The following is a 16,941-nucleotide window of genomic DNA, read 5'->3' on the forward strand; positions in this document are numbered from 1 at the left end:
CTTCCAGTGTCTTTCTGCATATCCATAGATGTTTACTTTTGTTTTTGTTTTAGATGGGGGGGGGAGGGTCTAAAAACCCATGCTGGTCTTGAACTCCTGATCCTCTTGTCTCCATTTCTTAAGTGCTGGGATTCTCCATCATAGCTGGTGAATACTTTTCAGAAAACAATTTTTTACTATGTTTTATGTATTTCGTGTGTGTGGGAGGCATGCCACCGAGCACGTGTGGTCAGGAAATAAATTTGCTCTCCCTTTATGCGGGGTGGGGTGGGGGTGGGGCGGTAGTGGTGATGTCCAAAGATTGACCGACGGTTCATCATAATTGGTTTGCATCAGGCACCTTTGTTGACAGCCGTCTCACTGGCCCCAGAAGCTGCATTCAGAGAAAGCTCCTGACGCTTTTTCCTTCACAACTTCATTATTCCCAGCCCTCCTTCTTAGTGGAAAGCCTGTCTGCAACTGGCAGGAGGCCAAACCTGTACAGTCTTTGAAGGCCAGCTTCCTCCTTCCTCCACTCCTGGGGGGGGAGGGGGGAAGAAGAGACAGCGTTCTCTGCAATATTTATTTGCTGTAAATACTTTCAGTCCATTTTGCTGGCTCTCCCACTTTTTCCAGTTCCAAAACCAACTCGCGACTGTCAACTGTAAAAGAGTTTAGTCCTTCGAAGAATTTAGAGCGGATTCAGTGATGGTTTGGATCTTCGTCAGTCGTTTTGAGTACTGTTGCTCTCAACATCCCTTCTTACGTTCATCTTTAAAGCTGGTTGACCCGCAGTGGCATGCACATGCAGGATTCTTTTCTTCTTTGTTCTAGTGAGGGTTAGCACCGTAGCGGCGTGGGACGTGGACCCCAGAGAAACTCAGGTCGGTTGGGTTAAGGCTAGCGTTTGCGCAGCGTTTTCTGCAGTCTGTGCTCTGTGTACGTACGCAAGAGAAGCTCAGAGTGGAATCTCCTCTAGGGAGGGGAGTGACAAACAGCCTCTAGGGTGTCCCGTCCTCCCCTCCCCCGGCCCGCTCACCGGTTCGCCTGCCCTTTTAAAGAAAGGTCTATAAAGGATTTACCTATTTAGCCCTAGGCTCACTGCTGGAACTCAAAACAGCCCAGACCCATCTCTTGATCCTTCAGTCGCAGATTCCCGAGTGTAAGTGCTGGAATTCCAGTCTCCTGCGACACCACCGCTTCAGTTTTCTGGGTCTATTCCGGGCCAGGGAGGTAGTGGCAGAGTGGCTAAGGCGACTTGTGGAGAGGGAGAGAGCGGGCGAGCTTTCTCTTTCCCTGACTGCAGCTGGCTAGGGTGAGGAAGGAGGTGTGGGAGAGCCGCGAGCGGCGGTGCGTGACTGCTCACCCTGGCTCTGTAGTTTCCTCTTCCCGAAAGCCCTTCCCAGGAGGTCGTGTTGCACGCTCACAAACAAGGTCTTCCTCGGCGTCTTGGAGACGTCAGAGGTCCACTCTGTGGGTGAAGATGGAAAGTCTGCTACCGAAAGAACCTTTGCTGGGAGTGCGGGGGGCGGGGCGGGGCAGAGGGCGGCGGCTCTCTAGGCGGCGGCGCCCCCGGCACGCGGTGGTGCCAGGGAGCTCCCTGTTGGGTGGCGAGGGGGGTGGGGCAAGGGCAGAGTGTAGAAAAAGGGAGCCCGGCGCCCGAAAGCTACTGGCTACCCGCATATCCCGCAGCCCACGCCAAGGTGCAGGGAGCCTGCAGGGATCCTCGCTGCCCGAGGGCCTCGGTGAGTCACCGCCGGGTTGTCGCAATCGCTACCCGGAGGAAACCAGGCCCGGGGTGGGGCGCGTTCCTGGCTGCCTCCGTGCGCTCTGACTGCACTAGGGTGTCCCCTAGGTCACCCAGCTGGGTCTTCTCGCCCGAGACACTCAGGTCTGAACCAGCTGCCGTGGCCACAGCTTGGCCTGGGCCTCCAGGGACAACGGGGACCCAAGGGGAAGAACCAAAGAGATCGCAGTAGTTCTGAGAGTTCTCGTCTCCCCTTTCCTCTTCGCTCCGCAGAGCTGAAGAGAGCGAGGCAGGCGGCGCAGACTCCCCGGAGCCCAACTCCGGATTGGACGCTGTGTTTTCCGAGCTGCGGCTGAACTGCCAGGGGACTCCGACACCTACCGCGCTTGGCTTTCCTGGGGACCTCTCCCAGAGGGCTTGCCGAGACATGGAGGGCACAGACCTGGCGGTGAAGCTCCTCTCCACCTGGCTGACGCTGGTGGGCAGCCTCATCCTTTTGCCCTCGGCCTTCGGACTATCCCTGGGCATCTCGGAGATCTACATGAAGATCCTGGTGAAAACCTTGGAGGTGAGTGCAGGGAAGGAGGTGGAGCCCCGGCTGCTCTGAGGACTTAGGGAGCTTGGAGTGTCAGGGGTTGAATAGAACCGTGAAAGTCTTTTGGGAAAGGGGTCAGTAGTGGGGCCGCGGGGGGTGGGGATGGGACGGGAACCTGAGAGAACCTCTACCTGGGTTTCATCTTCACTGCAATCTTTTACTTACTAGACTAACTCGATGACAGCCAGCCGTTTGCTGTATCAGCAGCTTTATTACCCACTATGCCTCGCGGGCTGTCCCTTTGCTGAGTTTTTTACAGCCCCAGGTTTCAGAGGTCCTTTTGTGACCACAGAGGCATCTCTGTTCTACTTGGGTGCCCGAGATAAGAAAACCAATGGCCGGGTGGCAGAGAAGAATCTGATTTTATTTTAGTGGAGTCATAGGGATTTTTTTTTTTTTTTTTTTTTTTTATCTAATCGGGTGCACTGGAATACCATCACCAAGGTTTCCTCTTTGGCCTCAGCTTGGCCCCGGGTTTGTGGCAGGTTCCGTGGACAAAGGTGCTAGGTCCACCTGAGAGGAGGTGACTTCAGCTTAAGTTTATACAGGCCTTTAGTGAGATTTAGAAGGCTTCTCCAGGCTGGGAGGCAAGCGATGTGAGAATCAGAGTCCAAAGGTTTGCTTGAATTAAGCGTGACAGACAGCGGTCTTCGTGCAGAGGCCCTGTAGACTGGATAGGTTTACCACCTACATCTCATCCCTGTTTCTCAGCGTCTGATCTAGCAAGGTCTTCTGATCCCTGTACCTTACTGCATTCGTCCGTGAAATAGGAGTAACGACAGACGCCTATTTGCATACAGACTTTGTTTTGGGTTTGAGACAGGGTCTTGCCCTTGGAGCCTTGGCTGGCTTTGAGGGTCTTGACAGTGTACCTACTGGGACTGGGACCGGCAGGACTTAGCTTTCCACACAGTTGTTTTGAGGAGTGAAAACACATCCAAGCATTGAGCCTGAGCATTGAGCCCGTAGGGGGGCGCTCGTGTATGGTGGGTGGGTGCTCTGTCTTTATGATTAAATGAATAGTGTGATTGCTTAGAGTCTGCTGCCTTTGGTTTCTCCAGCTTTTTTGAGCTGTGCATTTTTTGGCCTTTATTTTCTGTCCTCCCATAGGACTTGTCTCTGTCCCTTCTTAGAACAGGAGCAGCTCCTAGATACATATTTTTACCTGTGCTTGCTGCCTGCCTGCTAATGCTTTTCCTCTAGGTCTCTCTGCTGGCCACTTCTTTGGTCCTTGAAGCTGTTAGATTCTTTACCTCCAGTCCGTCCCACTCTCTCTTCCAAAATGGCATCTCACAAAGTACCCCAGACTGGCCTTGATCTTTGGCTCTTGCTGCCTCAGGCTCTCAAGCACTGGGTGGTGTGTACTACCTTGCCAGGTAGCCCTCAAAGTTTTAAGGTTCTTTTTTACGTCTTGACATTACACAGTGTAGTCCCACTATGCTGTGGATTTTCGTCTCCTCCGTAAGTTGGACGTTCCTCAGGTTGCTAACTCCACAGACAGGGATGATGCTCCTTAGCCCTCACTGAATGATTAGGCTGCGTTCCTGGGCTGCGGTGTCCTTTGGAGAACCAGATAAGGGGAATCACAGGTACATGCAGCCTTTGGGTGCTTATTACGGCCCTGCTTTAATCTCCAGAGGGTAGCACCACCCAGTTGTTCTCAGCTGTCAAATTACTGTATTTGACGAAATGATTGCTGGTCCAGGTTCTGACTTTTTTAATTTATTTTTTCTTTTACTGGGTATTTTTTAATTTACATTTCAAATGTTATCCCCTTTCCTGGTTTCCCCTCCAGAAACCCGCTACTCCCCCTGCTTCTATGACGGTGCTCTCTCACCCACCCACCCACCCACCCACTCCCTCCCACTCCCTCCCAGGTTCTGACTTTTCAGTTTGTCAGGGCCCCAAGAGTTTTCCATCCAGAGCAGTAAGGAACTTCAGAGAAGATCTCTATTTCTCTCCACATGTACATGAGTTTAAACCCAAGTTAATACACATGGCGAACTCATACCATACCCTGACACAACAATCACATCATGACACACAGCACCACACTCATACCACAACCTGCCACCACAAGCCAAATACACATACACTCACACACTTACACACACACACACACACACACACACTCATATACACATACAAACACTCCACTGCCCATTGTATGTTTACTTTTAACATTCATTCACACATACACGTTCACACTCATCACACACACACAGTCACACTCACACACATCATACACACATCACACACACTCATACTCTCACACACACACTCACGAGTCACACTCACACACACACACAGTCACTCACACACACATACAAACACTCCACTGCCCACTGTATGTATACTTTGAACATTTTTATTGTTAACAGGCAGCTTTTTAAATGACCATACTCGAATTCTGGAGGTTGAATTGGGCTTGGATGCCTGTTGAATAGCTCACTGTGGTGTTTGTTACATTGCCAGGTGGCTCACTGAAACCATCACAAGTGTAATCCTAGCACGTCAGCGAAGCTGAGACAGGAGGATTGCTTCCAGCTTGAGGACAGGTTAAAGAGTGAGATCTTGTCTTAAAAAAAAAAAATCTGTGGGCCATCCTGATGGCCATAAAAATTGTTGTTATTAGGGCTGGAGAGATGGCTCAGTGGCAAAGGACATGGACTGCTCTTCCAGAGGTCCTAAGTTCAAGTCCCAACACCCACGTGGCCTTTTCACTCCAGTTCTAAGGGGATTCCAATGCTCTCTTCTGGCCTTCTCGGGCTCTGTACATATGTAGTGAACAAACATACAAGCAGGCAAAAACACCTACACACATGATGTAAATAAATCAATTAAACAATTAAAACAATTAAAAAGAAAGTATTATTAGTACTTTCTGAGAAGGCTCTAAGAATTTGATTGTTACATTTTCTCTTTAGGACATGGATTTTATGTAGCTACATATGGATACATATGACATGAAAGTAGAAAGGAGTCTCTGGGGAAGGGAAGGAACTTGTGGGGAGAGGGGGAGGGGCAGGTATGTGGTAATGATGGTCAAAGTACATGATATGTCTGAAGGAAGACGGCTTTATGAAACCCATCTCTCTACAGCGAGTATATGCTGATATGTCTTAAGTTATTAACAGGTAGACACAGAACAAATTCTTTTGATCTGCTAAAGGGTGTATGCTAAACCCTTTAAACGCCAACATGGAGTTAGAGATACCAATATTCTCTTTGTCTGACATAGTGATCACGCCTATAATCTCAACACCCAAAAGGCTGGGACAGGGCTGTTATGAGGTCAGGTTGAGCTACAGAGTAAGATCCAATCTCAAAGTGGGGAAAAGACATCAGGAGACTGGTGAAATGGCAGTTGTCACCAAGCCTGATGACCTGAGTTTGATCCCTGCAACCCAATGGGGGCAGTGGTGTGTGCTAGGAGGGGGGCGACATGGCTTACCATGACCGCCGACCACTGACCACCACACCCGTGTAGATGTCCTCAGATACTCTAGTAGACATTACATTTTCTGTGACTAATGGCTGCTTTATCTTCTTGTTTGATGCCTCCTTTCCCTCCTTCCATTTCTCTACCTTTTCTGTCACTAAGTGGGGCAGAATCTTGCAATGGGGCATTAAGACACTGACAGGCAACATTGATTATCCTTGCTTTGGTGTTTAGTTTAAACAAAGTATTTCTAATTTGAAAGTTGCTGGGGTTGGGGATTTAGCTCAGTGGTAGAGCGCTTGCCTAGGAAGCGCAAGGCCCTGGGTTCGGTTCCCAACTCCGAAAAAAAGAACCAAAAAAAAAAAAAAAAAAGAAAGTTGTTACACTTATTTATTGTGTGTGCATTTGCATATGTGCTTGAACAGTTTTTTTTTTTTTGAGCATTTACCTCTTGCTACCTTTGTTGCTAGGTGTCCCTAGGTATGAATGCATGTCTACGTGTCTCTGGTATGACAAACTATTTGACGACAATGCTTAGAGTACCGAGGATAGAATAAGTTGAAGGGGTCTTTAAACCAGTAATTTCTCAGGGGTTGATAAGAACCTGATAGGTATTAGGTATGCCAAAGATTAGTATTAGGGGAAGTAATTGGTTGGGGATATGAACTAAAAAGTAAACCTTCAGACTGAGGGTGTGTGTGTGTGTGTGTGTGTGTGTGTGTGTGTGTGTGTGTGTGTTTCATGTTTATCCAACAGGAGCATAGGTTGAACATTGTAAGGTGCCCATTGCTTTCCAAGTTAATTGTAAGGTTCAGGATTAAGGTGAGAGGAGGCAGGGTTTGCTCTCCGTGGTCTGAGGTTTATGATTAGAAAGAAACAAGGAACAGAAAGAGAATCAAATTGCTGACAGGAAGAAGGTGAGAGAGCTGTGGACACAGTGCCTATGGGGCACAGCCAACTCTGAAAGAAAAGGATTTGTGAGATGCAAATTGTTTCTGATAACGTGGGCACTGCAAGGAGTGACTCCCTCCCTCCCTATTGAGAAATAAAATGGAAGCGTGGACAAGTTCTCTGGCGTTTCTGGCTCTGCGGTCCCTGGCTGGTCACTTCATCACAGCCTTGGGTTCTTTGTGTACGGATGGAGTGTATCCTAATGGATTATTCCAGGGTTAAATTAGGAGAGAAAATGAAGGCGCCAGGGGACAGTGTGACTGGCACTGTATTGTTTGTTCGCTTGAGACTAAGATTTAACTTCTTCACTTCGATGGGTGAGCACATTCTCAGCGCATTCTTCCTGCCGATTGCATCCAGATTCTCGTCTCTCTATGCTCTCTTCCATCCACCAAAGATTTTCCCATGTTTTGGAAGAGGCATACCCATAATTCCCAGGAGGCTGTTACCATGTTTGTGTAAGTCTCTGATGGAGATCAGTGTGCTCGAAGGCCCAGGCTGTTTACATGAGCGAGGACTATGAAGAAAAGCTGGCCCTTCATTTATCTTAATTCTGCAGGGGCCTGTCACTATTGCTATTGATTTAGAGCCAGTGGCATGGGTCTGTCTGTTGTGGAGTTGGGTTGTCAGTTTGAACCTGGAGCTGGGATTTTCAGTCTGTCAAAGTGACAGGCTCCGCCGAGAAGTGCTCCGTTGCCCACAGATAATCCTTGCCATTTGAATTTTTAGGCCATTTCATTCAGCTTCCACATCTCTTCCCCTGCCTTTAGCCACTCCTTGGATCTTTACGGGCATAACATTTGGAAGTTATAGTTGTTTAGGGTGGAAACCTTATAACTGAGAATCAAACTTGAGGGCTAGGGATGTAGCCCAGTTGGTCCAGTGTCCTCCAGGACTTCGGGTTTGATTCCGACCACCACATAAACTGGGCAACATGGCGTAGTATGTCCGTAGTCTCAGCACTCGGGGTCTAGAGGCAGGAATACACCACACACACACACACACACACACACACACACACACACACAAATATCTTTGTCACTAATAGTTAAAGGAAGAGGTTATGAATTTGAGGGGGAGTAGTGGGGGACATGGAAAACGGGAAGGATGGATGAAAATGGCATCAAAATGGCACTCATGTAAAGTTATCTCCATCTATGTAACCTGGAAACCGCGAGATCTTTGCTTCATGAAATGTGGCTTGAAACGAATTTTAGCTTGTTTTCCCCCTTCACGTTTGGAAAGTAAGTGCGCAGAAGCTCTGTTTTATGGCTTTCCTTGGGGCTTGTGGGCAGGCGTGGGTGTGGCAGCAGCGGTGGCTAATGCTGCTTCTGCACCTCAGGCTCCTCCTGTTTGCAAGGTCTTGAGGCAGAAGCATTCGGAGATTATCCCGAGGAGACATAGAGTCCTCAGAAGAACTATACTGTCTCTGTACTGGGGCTCACCCACTGGGGCGGAGAAGCTGCGTGGTCAGCGATAAACAGTGACCTGTTGGGGGATGCACTGATGCTCCTCCTTGGTACTTGAGCCAAGTATGAGGTGTTGGGAGGAAAGAGCGGTCGTTCAGAATTGTTTTGTATGCCATCATCTGGTGGGCACCCATAGTCCTTTTTTACTGTCCCTCTACATGCTCCACATCCCACACTGGGCTTGAACCTAAGCACTTGCACAGTTAGGCAAGTGCTCTGTACCGCTGAGCTATCCCCCCAGTCCTCAGCTTACTCTGTATTTTGAGATATGGTCTCAGCCGTGAGTTACGTGGCTGGCCTTTGGCTCGCTACTCTAGTGACTGCAGTTAGTGTAGACAGACCTTGAATTATGACCTTGCTGCTGCGGCGTCCCAAGCAGCTGGGCTTACAGACCTGTGTCCCAGGCCTTGCCTGGCTCTCTAATTTTTTACTGTCACCTTTGATATTGACCCTCCTTAGAGAGATGATGAAGCAGATGCCCCGAGAGCTTAAAGTCTCAGCCGGAAATAGGAAGGCAAATTCTCCCTGACACCAGACTGGTTGCCACGCTTCTTTGCTCTCCAGGGTGAACAGGCTCTGGAAATCAGGTGTCCACACAGAGCCCCAAGCAGGCATCTACTACAGATCGCCGTGGGCACTGAAGCTTCTTCAGCCTTGAAATGTGTTTATCTTAAGCAGCCTTTGTGGGACAGACTCAAGTGAGGAAATCTCATGAATTTTCAAATGTTTTTTGCGGTTGGTCTGGCTGTTTGAGGGATGTCACTGTGTATGACAATACCACAGGCCTAGCAGGCTAAACAATAAAGATTTCTACAGAGTTCTGGAGCCTGGAAGTCTCAGGTCATGGGGTCCATGGGACTGGTTTCAATTCTCACTGTGTCTTCACAGTCTTCACGCACATCCCTGACAATGTCTTTTTTTCTTTTATTTTCTTTCTTTCTTGTGTGCATACACATCCTTGTGTGTGAATGTGGGTTCCCTTGTGACATGTATGCAGAGGATAGCCTTGGGTGTCAGTCCATTTCTTATGTTTGAGACCGTAGCTTTTCTGATGTATGCGTGAAGTTAGCCAGCCAGTGAACCTCTGTGGGTTCTCCTGTTTCTTCATCCCATCCATGCTAGAGGAGAGATTACAGATGTTGTAAGACATCTGGCTTCTATGTGGGCTCTTGGGATTTGAAATCCAATCTTGCCACACTATTGTATCTATCTATGTATCTATGTATCTATGTATCTATCATCTATGTATCTATGTATCTATGTATCTATCTATGTATCTATCTATGTATCTATGTATCTATCTATCTATCTATCTATCTATCTATCTATGTATGTAACTGTGTATCTATCTATGTATCTATTTATCTATGTATGTATGTATGTATGTATGTATCTATCTATCTATCTATCTATAGCTATCTATCTATCTATCTATCTATCTATCTATGTAACTGTGTATCTATCTATGTATCTATTTATCTATGTATGTATGTATGTATGTATGTATGTATCTATCTATCTATCTATCTATCTATCTATCTATCTATCTATCTATAGCTATCTATCTATCTATCTATCTATCTATCTATCTATCTATCTCCCATTTGTCTATCATCTATGTGCTGGTAAGGATTGAGCTTGGGACCTTGAATGTGCTTGGCAAGCACTCGTCTATCACTGAGCTATATTTCCAGCCCTTTTTGCTAAACTTAAAACTCAACTCGACCGACTTAAAGGAGCGGGGTATAATATCCGTAGGTTCTTTAAATGCTATGCTGAAAAAAAAATCCATTGCACCTTGTAAGGTAACATTAGAAATGCTCAGCCGACAGTGCTTGCCTTGAGTTCATGAAGCTCTGGATTCAGTCACTAGGATTTCACAAACCAGGTGTTGTTTGTAATGCTAGTGGGGGTGTGGGGGATGGGGTGGGGCGGGGCAGGAAGGTCAGGGGTCCAGTGCTGACGGTCTGGGTGCAGTCAGCAGTAAGTGCTGGCCTGGAAGGCTCCATGCACTGAGTTCAGTTCTTGTTTTGTTTTAAAGTTCAAGGTTATCCTCGGCTACTTAGAGAGTTGAGGCCAGCCTTGGGCTGTATTAGAATGATGTCTGAAAAAATGAGCAAACACCAAACCAAAAACCAAACAAACGTGTGGGAAACCTATGAGGATCTGTTTGCTTGTGTGTTTAGTTTCTAGTGTGATGACTGGGTCCGCCTGCCACTGTGTGGCATGTAACCCTGACACCTTGTTATCACACTGGTGCAGGACCAACCGGTGCGATGGGAACTTGGAGGACTCTATGATGTTTGGTGTGGGGAACCATAAGCCTAAAATGTCATTAGCCACGACAGTCTTCATCACATTTTAAGTGTATTCAGAGCAAGCTGGCACTTGTTCTTTTTGGTCTCTGACTTCCCTGATGCCCTCCTCTCACATTTTCTCTATGCATTTTTAATAGGTAAGGAGGATAAAAAATAAGATGGTTTTGCGTGTATGTGATTTTTACTGACTTTTTTGCAGTGCTGGGAATTAGTATTTACTATTTATTATTATTATTGCCCGGAACTTGCTATTATTATCATTATCATTATTATTATTATTATTATTATTATTATTATTATTATTATTACTACCCTGGAACTTACTATTGACCAGGCTGACCTCCAACTCAGAAGATCTGCTTGTCTCTGCCTCCATGTGCTGAGATGACAGGCTTGTGCCACCACCTCATGGCTTCTGGTGGATTTATTTCAACACAGCATTTGAGGGCTCTGTGGATATGTACACTCTTCCCCTTTATTTGGTCTGGTTTGGTTGGTTGGGTTTTGGGTTGGTTCTGGTTTTGTTAGCCTTTCCCAACCCAGACATCGTTGAAGCCATCGTCTGCTGTACTTTTGCTGCACGGGCTTCACAGCTCTCTCGAGAAGCAACTGATGTATTTACCAGGGTGTCGTCGGTGACCACTGGAGGAGCATTCGAAGGACCAGTGTTGATTCCACTGGGCGAGAATAAGACTCCTGCAAATTTTGGGCTTGTGACCTCTAGCCTACTTGTGACCAAGCACATCCTGTGCTGTTGGGGCAACCAGGCTTGTTTATGGAGGTGAAAACACCTGGCTGGGTATTGAACATGACGACAGCCCCCAACACACCAGGCCTGGGCAAGTGGGGCTTACGGCATTATCTATCCGTGAGAAGTGGGGCTTACAGGCTAGAGATGTTTTGGTTCTGTAGATCTCTTAACCACAGTAATTAAAACTTAAAAGGTGACTTTAGCTTTGTACAAGCATTCGTGTACATGGGAGATTCTCTGGGGTCTGCCTCTCTCCCTAATTCAGACAGTGCCCAGCCTTGGTGTTTAAGTTCACCGCTGTCTAAGTATGTTTCAACGTTTGCATGTGTCTGTGGAAGAGTTTTAATGGATGCTTCTTGTTTTGAACAGTGGGCTACGTTACGGATCGAGAAAGGAGCCCCTAAGGAGTCAGTTCTCAAAAGCCCAGCTTCTATGGGTAAGTCCTCCCTTCCTTATGGCTGTCCATGAACTGAATCATTTAGAGCCTCCCTCCAAATTCAAAGTTGGCCTCTGGTTACTCATAGTTTTGTTCACAATTTAGCAGTCGCCTGGGTTCGGATAGGGTTATTATCAGGAGGATTGGGCAGTGCGTGTTAGCTCCTGTGTGTTCTTCCACATATTATCTTATTTCCAAGGACTGTGTTTCAAGAGAATGTTCACGGCTTTAAAGATGTCAAGGATGAAAAGGTTACAGACCATGTGTGTTTTGTTTAAGGACTCCTGCCAGATAACATGTGTGTTCGGCTCATTGACATACATGCATGGCGTGGTTCAGTCTCCCACGGTGCTAATGAGCTCACTACTTAGTTTGGTTTATTTGTTTTCGTGTGTCTTTGTTTTGGGTGGGGTTATTGTTGTCTCTGATACATTTTCCAGTTGCAGAGATTGTATGGCTCTTAATTATTCACATTTAGAATTTAGATGTTTTAGACATTATTTATTATTATTATTATTATTATTATTATTATTATTATTATTATTTTGGCTTTCTTGGAACTCTCTGTAGACCAGGTTGGCCTTGAACTCAGACTGGCCTGCCTCCACCTCCCAAGTGCTGCGATTAAAGGTGTGATCATTTACATCCTAATTTTGAGACTTTTACACTTAAGCCACAGCAGAGACTAATCTGAGTTAGTTAGAACTTAGAAATTGAGGTTCTAACCAGAGGTTCTCAAAGTATGTTATCTACAATACATTTTACTGCTGAATGCTGATCAATAATACTGAACAAGAAACAAAAATACAGGCTGGAGAGATGGCTCAGTGGTTCAGACCAAGTAGATGACATGAATGCAGTACCCAGTACTCGTGTTCGGTGGTTCACCACTGCCTGCAACTCCAAGGAGAGATGATACCTCTGGCCTCACTCATGTACACATATCAACACATAATGAAAATAATAATAATGATAATAATAATAATCTGGGTGGTGGTGCACACCTTTAATCCCAATGCTTAGGAGGAAGGCAAGTGGATCTTGGAGTTCAAGGCCAGCAAGACTATAGAGCAAGACAGCCAGGGCTACTACAGAGAAACCTGGTAGGAGAGAGGAGAGAGAGAGAGAGAGAGAGAGAGAGAGAGAGAGAGAGAGAGAGAGAGAGAGAGATTTATTAAATACTTTTTCTGAGGTTACTTGACTGCAGTCTTTCCTTTTCCCATGTAACACTTCTTAGCTCCTGGTAGAAGTGAGTTCAAAACCAGTCTTTGTTTGTTTATGTCTCTAAAGAAACCATTTTAGTTGGAGTGAGAATTCAGACACTAGATTCACAGGAAGTCAAATTTCATAGCAGTGAACAAGCAATAAGGAAGACATAGATCACTGGATTAATCAGAAGGCTAAACTTTTCAGTGTTTCGGAAAGCTTGATAGTAGTCCTCCCCCTTCCCCCATTACACTGAAGGAAGTGGGGTGCATTGTAATCCCAAGCACCCGGGATGATAGAGGCAGAAGGAATAGATAGACGGTCAGGGTAATCCTTGACTAGAGCTTGAGGCTAGCCTGGGCTACATAAGACCCCCAAAGGAAAGAGTGGGAGAAACCGTGTCATAATGTAGAACAAGGCTAGCACCTATGGAATTTGCTATATTTAAATCAGAATGGCTGTCCTTCAGCCTGGGAAATCAGAATAAACTTTCAAAGGTATTGGACATCTGTGATATCTAAGCCTGGCATGGGATCCTACGTTCATTAAAATGTGTCCGCCTGGAGATGTCATCCACTGGGCCACTGTGACAGGTGCTAAGATAGGCGAATAAGCCAAAGACAGCGTAAGGGTATCCTCGTCTGCACTAATCGGCGCTAATCTATGGCCTGTTTCACGGCCGTGTGCTGTGTGCCTCTGCCCCACTTCTGACTCTGCTTAGGAAACCTGCACTTAGGGGGTGTGGCCCTGTTGACCCATCCTGTGTTTGGAGTCACTGGGGAAATGGTGTCACAACCCTAGACAGTAGAAGGTGACGAAACACTCAGAGCTCTCGTATGCTGGGCTGGCGCAACCTTCCGTCTGTGGAGCATTGTGTCTCTGTACTGAGGCCAACAGAAGCACAAGGCAGTGGGGAGCCAGCCAGCTCAGGCAAGGGTCACAGGCAGTGTCATGGCAGGCCTGGGCCCCGGGCGGCAGGATATATGACATGCCCTCTGAGTTACACAGAGGTGCTGTCGGCTAGGCAGTGATGGTGACTACCCTCTGTACACTCCGCACACTGATTCCTCCTGCTGCTTTCTTACCTAATGAAACACGTATTTCAGGACACATCAGGTCTCTCTCTGTACTGGCAAAGTGCCTTTCATATTCCTCGCTGTTACTATGTAAGCCGTCAGCAGTTGAACCTAGGAAAATATTTTTTTTTTCTTTTCTTTTTTTCGGAGCTGGGGACCGAACCCAGGGCCTTGCGCTTGCTAGGCAAGTGCTCTACCACTGAGCTATATCCTCAAACCCAAACCTAGGAAAATATTATCTTCATGGAGAAGTAAATCTTTTTCTGTCTTTAACCGGATTCTTTGGGCTGGCTGAAGAAGGTGGTGTCCTTGATTGGGCTCAGATATGCATATGAGTGGGATCTTCCTTGTTCTGCTTCACCATCTTTAAGGTTAGAGGGTTTCTTAGTTTTTCCGTTGTTAACATGTAGGTGAAGGTTAACCCCTTCAAGTCCTGCCACACTGGCATTCAGTTGCTGGGAATAGAACCACTCCCTTCCTCCTCTTCTTTCCGGGATCGCAAGCATCCCGCAGACACTGAGGAGGAAGGGCGAGACTGAGGAGGAACAGCTCCTGTGTTCCCTTCTATCACTTCAGCCACAGGCCTCTGGGATGTGATCTACCCGACATCTTAGGAACTTTCATTTTAACTTGTTATAAACAGTAAAACGCCTTTGAGACTTGGGAAATTATTATTAATTTTTAATATAAAGATAGGGTCTGGCTTGGAACTCTCTGCGTTCCTCTGGGAATGTGGCTGATGTCAGTGCACGGTTAGGCTTGAACTGGCCGTTTTCTGCATCAGTGTATGCAAATCATGTTAAGTGGCACTAGGATACTAGAATGATTACTAACCCAGAGTCAGCTGGTCTGAGGGAAGGGCAGTGATCTGAGAGTGAGTCACACAGGCAAGTGCTGTGCTGAGCTGGGGCAGTCGTATGTATGGCCCTGCCCCCGAACCTGCTTCTGGCCTTCCTAGACACTTCGAGGAATGCATGTGACCTCCATAGCTCCATCTGAAGCGACACAGGGAGATCTGGGGTTACCCAGCTTACCTAGTTTAGCTCACTGACACAGCTCTCTTGAGTTCGCACCTCAGATTCACAGCCTCTGCTCATCTAAGCCCTCGGCGAGGACGGAGTGCTCAGGTGAACCTAATGTGGTACAGAGAGTTGGTTCAGAGAGAATGGGGGTTGCCTAAGCGTTTCCTTCTTACTTTCTGTCTGGAATTCTTTCTAGGAGGCATTAGACTAAACGTCTCGGCAGACCGTAAACATTGATTACATTACATTAGTAGTCTATTAAGTCCACAGAGAATGGGGGATAATAATTTGGCAGCAGAAATTTGAACACGTTTCATTTGTTCTATACGAGGGAAAGTTATTAAGTTGTCTTTGATAGTCCGTTCTTTGCCTGCTGAGGTCCTAAGGATCAAACTCAGGTTTCGTGTATGTTGTAGGCAGGTGCTGAACCACTGTGCTGCCCCTCAGCCCAGTAGTCTGTGGAGTGTAATGAATTTAATGGAGTTCTATTATTACTGAAATACTAAACTGACATTGTATAGCGGTTTAGAGCAAACCAACCCAGTCAGGTCTTGGAGGATGTGTTTGTCACATCTTGCCACTGTGACAAAAAAAAAAAAATGCCTGAGATAATCAACTTAAAGGAAAAGGTTTTCTCTGCCCAACCATGTCCAATCCTGGTTGCTCAGCCCATTGCTTTGACAACAATCTGGTGGAACCATGTAATACAGGAGCTGGGGGAGGCTTGTTCCTGTTGCACAGGAAGCAAAGAGAGGCGAGATGGAGAGGGGCTAGTATCTCAGTGTTTCCTCCAAGGGCTTACCTCTCGTGGTCAAATTTCCTTCTATTTGGCCCTGTCTCCTGAAGATTCCACCAACTCCTAATAACGCTATAAGCTGACGACCAAGCCAATAAGAAATAGTCCTTGGTGGGGGGGACATCTTATTCAACCATAGCAGGAGATGTGTTGATGGTTGTTTTTTTATTTTTTATTTTTCATGGCCAGATGTCTACCTGTTTTCTGGTTTTGTTAGTATTTTCCTCTTGGATAGGTGTTGCTTATGGTGATACCAGTCCATATCTGCACAGAAGTAATAAAGTACCACCGTGGCCTTCTGTTTGTTTCTTTGTTTTGGGTTTCTGGTTTCTTGAGATAAGGTCTCACTGTGTAGCCTTGGTTGGCCTGGAGCTCAGCAGGGAGACCACTCAGGTCTTAGACTCACAGAGATCCATCTGCCTCTGCCTCTGCCTCTGCCTCTGCCTCTGCCTCTGCCTCTGCCTCTGCCTCTGCCTCTGCCTCCCACAAGGCATTTAATCTCAGCACTTGGGAGGCAGAGTCAGCAGGATCTTGGAGTCTCAGGCCAGCCCGGGCTACAAAGTGAGTTTTGGGCCAGCCAGGAATCCACAGTGAGACCCTGGCTCACATATTCTTTCTATCCCTCCTTTCTCAATCTAGAGTAGGCTTCATGTGGTCAGGATGTCAGGACGGCTACTGCCTGCCTGCTTGCTCTTCTGTAAAACCCAGGTTTACGGGGTTGGGGATTTGGCTCAGTGGTAGAGTGCTTGCCTAGGAAGTGCAAGGCCCTGGGTTCGGTCCCCAGCTCCGAAAAAAAGAATTAAAAAACAAACAAACAAACAAAAAAAAACAACCCAGGTTTACTCACCCAGAGGCGGTGCCATCATGGCGGGCTGGGCCCTCCCACATCAGCCATCCATCAGTGGTAGAATGCTTGCTTAGCATGTGAGAAACCTTGGTTTTTTTTTTTTTTTTCCTTTCCTTGAGATAGATTTTTTTTTCTGTGTTGCCCTGGCTGTCTTGGAACTCACTGTGTAGACAAGTCTGGGATAAAAGGTGTTGCCACCATGCCCGGCATGAAAACCCTATATTTAGCAACATAAACACACACACACACACACACACACACACACACACACACACACACGTTAAAATTTATCACTGAGCATGATAA

The 16,941-nt window shown here is 46.8% G+C and overlaps 1 protein-coding gene across 1 annotated transcript in view; it reads left to right on the top strand.

Moving 5' to 3' along the window:
* Positions 1 to 1,579: 1,579 nt before the first annotated feature.
* Positions 1,580 to 16,941, top strand: part of Gpat3 (glycerol-3-phosphate acyltransferase 3) — a 48,916-nt gene continuing 33,554 nt past the window's right edge. The window contains exons 1-2 of the mRNA XM_032916697.1: positions 1,580 to 2,294; positions 11,622 to 11,688. Coding sequence (XP_032772588.1) covers positions 2,154 to 2,294; positions 11,622 to 11,688 — 208 coding nt within the window. The 5' untranslated portion in view covers positions 1,580 to 2,153. The remainder of the gene's footprint in view (positions 2,295 to 11,621; positions 11,689 to 16,941) is intronic.

The sequence above is a fragment of the Rattus rattus genome, chromosome 11, assembly GCF_011064425.1.
Source record: "Rattus rattus isolate New Zealand chromosome 11, Rrattus_CSIRO_v1, whole genome shotgun sequence".
NCBI lineage: Eukaryota > Metazoa > Chordata > Mammalia > Rodentia > Muridae > Rattus > Rattus rattus.